This window comes from Elephantulus edwardii, unplaced genomic scaffold, assembly GCF_000299155.1.
Source record: "Elephantulus edwardii isolate Elephantulus edwardi_28Jun2011 unplaced genomic scaffold, EleEdw1.0 scaffold00064, whole genome shotgun sequence".
In the NCBI taxonomy this organism is placed as follows: Eukaryota; Metazoa; Chordata; class Mammalia; order Macroscelidea; family Macroscelididae; genus Elephantulus; species Elephantulus edwardii.
The window spans coordinates 918,845-924,780 of record NW_006399814.1 but is presented as its reverse complement, the minus strand read 5'-3'; the positions used below and the strand labels follow the sequence as shown (position 1 = coordinate 924,780).

The following is a 5,936-nucleotide window of genomic DNA, read 5'->3' as shown; positions in this document are numbered from 1 at the left end:
CCCCCCGCCCCCCATGCACCACCTCCTGGAGCAGTCGGCGGACATGGCGACGGCGCTGCTGGCGGGCGAGAAGCTGCGGGAGCTGATCCTGCCCGGCGCCCAGGACGACAAGGCGGGCGCGCTGGCCGCGCTGCTGCTGCAGCTGAAGCTCGAGCTGCCGTTCGACCGCGTGGTCACCATCGGCACGGTGCTGGTCCCCATCCTGCTGGTCACCCTGGTCTTTACCAAGAACTTTGCAGGTGAGGCGGGGGCGCGGCGGGCGGGCGTCCCCTCCCGGCCGCCCGCGCTGTGCTTGTGCCGCGCGTCCTGCGCCCCTGGCCTGGCTCGCGCAGTGCAGCCGGCTCCCGGGCGTTCCCCCCAGGGCCTTCCCTGCCGCCTTGCTTGCTGCGTCCCAGACCCTCCTGCTGTCGTTGTTGTAGAGCATCCTCGCCTGGCCTTGGGCCCTCCTAGATCCAGGGTCTGGCCTGTAGAATGTCGCATGCAAAGCGGGAGATGGGAGGTGAGCAGGGGCAAAGCCTGAAGGGCCAGAAAAGGGAGGTGTTACAGGTGAGCTGACGTGGGCAGTCTGGAGACTTGACCGTGGGCCGGGAGCCTGTGGTGTGATGGAGCCAGGGTGCGGCTGGAGGGCAGGGTGTGGGACAGATAAGGTACAGGAAGATCAGGGGTACCGAGCGTGGGGCAGATGAACTGCATGGAGGCGGGTAAAGCACGGGGCTGATAGGGTGCAGGGAGGGCAAAGGTGTGTGGAGAGGGGTACTGGGAGAATAGGGATGCAGAGTGTAGGCAGATGGAGTGTGGAGGGGGTGCTGTAAGAATAGGGGTTCAGAGCATGGGGCAGATAATACTCAGGCTACTGGAGACCAGGACGTGGCGGCTTGCACAGCCCTGGGATCTGCCTAAGGCAGGGGGCAGGTGGGGCAGTGGAGAGTGCTGTGCTTGAGAGCCCCTTCCAGAAACCTCTGCAAACTTCTCCCCTCCCAAGGGTTCCCTGTGGCGGGTAAAGCCCAAGTAGTGGGTGGTCCCAACTGTGTGGAGGACCCCTCTGCCACCTGTCCTGGGCATTGGTGCTGAGCGCATAGGTCTTTCCAGTCTGTCCACAGGGAGACAGGAGCTGTGCTGCCGGGGCAGGGGCTGCTCAGCAGACGCCACGTGGGTTGGGAGGCCCCCATGAGGGTAAACTGCTGGACCTAGGGGCTACTGGGCCAAGTGGCTGGGCCAGGGCTGCTGGACTCAGGGGCTGCTGGGCGGAGTGCCTGAGCTGGAGCTGCTGGACCTGGAGGCTGTTGGGCCTAGGACAGCTGGGTGGGGGCTGATCCAGAGACTAGCCTCAAAGCTGGGTTTAGTTTGGGCAGACTTGGCTGAAGGTTGGTGAGAGCCCTTCCTTTGTCCTCAGACACAGGACTCACCAAGTGCAGGTGTGCATGGCAGGCTGAGGCTGGGACCTGGCTGTTGTCCGAGTGAGGCCCTGAGGGATGAGGTGCCGATTCACTCAGTGTCACTGATGCACAGAGGGCATCTCATTACCGTGTTCAGATGTCACAGACATTGAGGCGTTGTAGAGTGTTGGCTTATAGGCAGTTGCGGTGCATATGGGGACCTCAAGTCATGGGGACTCAGATGGCGTGCCCAGTGGGACCTCAAGCCTTGAGTGTTGAGCTGTGAGTCATGGACTTGGTCAGTGTCACAGGACATTGAGCTGTGGGCATTCAGTGTCACACACACACAGGCGGGTCAGATGTGGGGTGTAGACCTTCTCAAGAGGAGCATGTAGTTCTGGGTGCTTGGTGGGCACAGACATGCACAGTGTGACATCGACTCAGGGGTGACAGGATTCAGGGGACCCACTCAGTGTCACAGACACGGTGGGGCACTGAGGCATGGGCTGCAGGTGCTTGGATTCGGGGACTCGCTCAGTGTCACTGACCCACAAAAAGACAGATTCAGCCTTGAGCAAAGACATACCCTAGTGACCTCAACACAGAGGCTGACCTCTTTCTCCACACTGTTGCCTGGCATGGAGTCCCCTCTCCAATGCAGACGCTCACAAGGGCACAGTCTGTGGTCTGTGCTGGCTGTGGTAGCCTGCTGGCCAGCCTCTGGGATCTAGCCCTGCCTAGTGACACAGGGACTGCCATGCCCTGCACGCCCCCACGAGGACAGCATGACCTGTGGCCTCAGCCTTGTCTCCACCCGTGTGACCACTGCCTCTCCTCCCTCCTGCGTGGGGCTGGGGAGAGGCCACCACTGACCAGAGACAGTGCTGGGAAGCACCCCTGGGCCTACAGTGCCCCCCCCAATACACACAGGCCAGGGGTTCCCGAGGGGCATAGAGCACAGGATCAGGGTGCTGGACAGAAGGTGGCCATTCAGATGGGCTGGAGTGTGGGAGGAAGGTTCCAGAAACCCTGGCCCCAGAAAGGGCAGTGGTTCCAGGAGAATGCTCAGCTGGCTAGGTCTTTCTGCAAGCTTGTGCCCCTGAGAAGTTAGGCCTCCTCCCGGGGTTAGGGTGAGGCCTAGGGGCCTGAGGGCAGGCTGCACTTCCCACTCCCTGCCTGGTTTAGACCTGGCTCCCCTACCCCAACTCAGGCTGCAGCCAAGGCCCTGGACAGATGGACAGAGGATGGTGTCTACCACCCAGGCCAGCTCAGTAGTGGGAGGGGGCAGAGAGGGAAGACGTTAACCCCTTAGAGCCTTTGGGAGCCCCTGTCGGTCAGAGGAGGGCTGTGTGGTGCTGAGGCTGAATGATGGGGTTCAGTGGAGCTTCAGGCCAAGACCAGGAATAAAGGCCTGGTGACCTGCACCCAGAATTCAGCCAGTGGAAACTCAGTCACAGTGCACCAGTCAACATTCTCCTCGCCCAGGACCCATATCCTTCAACAGTGTGCAACAGCATGGACCCTGAAAGCAGGAGCTGCTGGGAGAGCTTGATCCCCTCTTTTCCACATGGTCCTTAGGCTGGGGGACATTCCTGAGTGCCCCGAATCTCCTTCTCCTCGGCCACGTTTGGGTTGAGTGGCTGCGCACGGAGCCCCAGCAGCCCTGCAAGGCCAGGTTCCAGGCAAGTTAGACAGTTCCCAGCTCCAGGCAGGCCCTTGGGCTCCATCCAGCCCTCACCTGGGTCATGTCTTTGCTGTGGAAGTAAGACCACCACACCAGACCAAGGTGTGTCTGACGCCACGTCACTCTCCTACGGTGGGGGTCCCATCCTCGGACCCCAGCACAGGTGCTCTGGCAGGGGAGATTACTCTTCCTGGCTCAGTGCTGCCCAGGGACACTCACTGCATCTGGTCCCTTCCTCCCCTTCTAAGCTCCTCCCATTCCAGCTGTCTCCCTGCAGGGCACCACCATGGCTGCTTGTGTCCACTAAGGGCCCAGTGACTCCAGCACCCACAGTCCAGGTTCTCTCCACACTCAGACATGCATCTGTCACGCCTGCCAAGTACCCCTGAGGAGGTGGTCCAGGCTGAAATGATGATCTATGGAGGGGTGTCAGGGCCATGGGCAGCAGGTTTGGGAGGTATAGGGAGGGGTACAATGGCAGAAGAGTCTGGACAGGCAGTGTACCTGCAGGAAAACAGGGTGGACGGAGCAAGAGTGTGCCAGGGCCTGATCCTCCTAGGATTCTGGGAGCACAAGTTGGCCTGGACCTGGGACCCAATCTTAGTCGTACCCTGCTCCTCTCTCCCAGAGCTCAGCTGGTTCACCTTTGTAGCTGCGTCTCAGGGACAAAATTCTCAAACTGCAATCTTCCCCGCAGTGCTGTTGGTGGGCTGTGCATAGGCAGTGACCAGGCATCCCAGAGGGCTCTGGAGTGTTGGCCGGAGTGGCTGCCAGGGCTGCCCTGCCTATTCCTCAGGGCTGGTCTCTCCCACTGGATCCTCCTGTGGTGTCCCAGGGGGGTGCCAGAAATCCTAACAGGACCCTCATTCAGCAGTGGCCATAGCAAATTGCCAGCCACTCACCCGTGGCATGTGCCCCGCTGGCCACCTCCATGCCAAGGCCAGCCTCACCCACCTGGGGCTTCTGCGTACCTCAGGGGTTCCTGGGAAGGAAGGCAGCCACACTGGGTATTCCCACCAGCCTCCCTGTTGGCCCTTTTGCCAGTAGCGGCTAAACAAAGCTGTTAGCACCCTTAGCTGAACAGGTGAGGAGACTGACAGAGTGGCAGAACTGAAATGTATCCTTTGCCTCCGGCAGCAGCCCAACAAACAGCAGAGATGGCAGCTCTCTCAGAGACAAGGGAGCAGTGTGGGCTTCTCCAGCCTCCTCGGTGTCCCACCCCAACCCTCCCCATCCTGGCAGCAGAGCGGGCACTGGGGGCTCTTGGGGCCCCCACCTCCACTCAGCACAGAGACCTGGTTCCTTTGTGACCTGCTCTGAGGGTCACAAGCTGCTCCTCAAGCTCACATCTGCCCACACCTGCCCAGCACCCTGCAGCCCTCCTTCCTGGCCCTGTTCTCTGGGTGCCAGGCAGCCCCTGGAGGAGAAAGACCTGTTCTTTCCCTAGAGCCGTCTCTAGCCCTTTCCTGGCTCATGGGATGGCTCTGAGGAAAAAATGAGTGATTAAGTAGTATTTTCTCAATCCAAGAAGCTGACTTGAGCCTTTTCCAATTTGCTTTTCTCTGAGTCCAGCTGTCACTGGTCCCAAACACCTGTCCTCATTGGAAGTGGGGTAACAGGCCACTGCTACCAGATGTCCCCTTCCACGGGCTTCCACTGGAGCCAGCCCCCTAACCCCACAGTGGGAAGGTTCAAGATGGCAGCTTCCTCATGGACCCCTGGCCTGCATCTAACAAGTCCCAGCTGGCCTGTCCACACCTGCCCCCACACCCTGCCAAGACACGTGTCCCTAGCCCTGGCGCCACCAAGCGTCCTGGAGTCAACCCACCATGTGGAACCTCCAAGACCACCACTCCTGGGGGCCTGGGTTTCAGCCTGGGCTTCTCTGTCAGATCTGGGTGAGGATAGGGGCCTCGTGTGCTGGGGGAACTGTGGGGTCTCCCTACCCAGGTATGGAATCTGCTGCCCTCCCCTGGGGATCTGGGCAGCATTGACAGTAACCACCACTCTGCCCGGCTCTGGACAGTGATTTCTCGGAATGCACTGTAGGCTCAGCCCAGGCATCAAGGTGTGGGATCAGATGGGGTGAGGGGTGTTGTGGGGGAACAGACGTGTTGGTGTGGCTCATCACTTCCAGGGCAGGGGTTCAACAGAGGGAGGCCTGAGCAGACCTGCCTTGGCCTCTTCAGATGTGGGATGTGCCACCCTATGATGGGGTCACCCTCAGGCCTGCAAAGGTGGGGGCTGGGGTTTGATAATGACCCTTCTAGTGGGAAAGACACTAGTCCACTTGGAGTGTGCTTCCATTTGGTCTCACATGCAGGGTCTTCTGCTACTCAGGGGTCAGAGGTCCCGGCCTGGTCTTGACAGGGGCTCTTCTTACCTGGATCCCCCGATCAGGTCGAACCCTGGGTGCCAGCCACTCTCCAAGCAGCCTAAGGGCCCCAGTCGGTGCCAGTGGCCTGCCGTGCCCTTCTCGGGGATTCAGTTTCCCCTGCACTGAGCTTTTGGGGTACGCAGGGGGTGCAGTGTGTGTGGGTCCTGGTCCAGCATCTCTTCCTGTCCCTTAGCAGCACCACCGCTTATCCCAGGGGAAACCCCCCAGGGTGAGACAGCCCCCCTACACCCGCAGTGGGAAAGACATGGGCCCAGAGGGGTTTGTGGGGTGAGGAAGGTGCTGGGGGTCACAGGGTAGGGGAGTCAAGAGGAGGACAAGGCCCCTACGCCCCCTGTAGACAAGCCATGCTTCCCCCTTCCTCATCGCCTCAGCTCCCGCTGTCCCAGCCTTCCGGCCTCTCTTGGACCTCACAGTCTCTCAAGTCACTGGATTCTCCCCAGAGTTTCCACCACGCCCCAGCTCCCCCTTCCCCGCCCCC

General features: G+C 60.7%; 1 protein-coding gene across 2 annotated transcripts in view; it reads left to right on the top strand.

Annotated features, from left to right (window-relative positions):
- The first annotated feature begins 13 nt into the window (after positions 1–13).
- Positions 14–5,936, top strand: part of PANX2 (pannexin 2) — an 8,224-nt gene continuing 2,301 nt past the window's right edge. For both annotated transcript variants that reach the window (XM_006888022.1, XM_006888021.1), the window contains exon 1: positions 14–239. In XM_006888022.1, coding sequence (XP_006888084.1) covers positions 14–239 — 226 coding nt within the window. The remainder of the gene's footprint in view (positions 240–5,936) is intronic.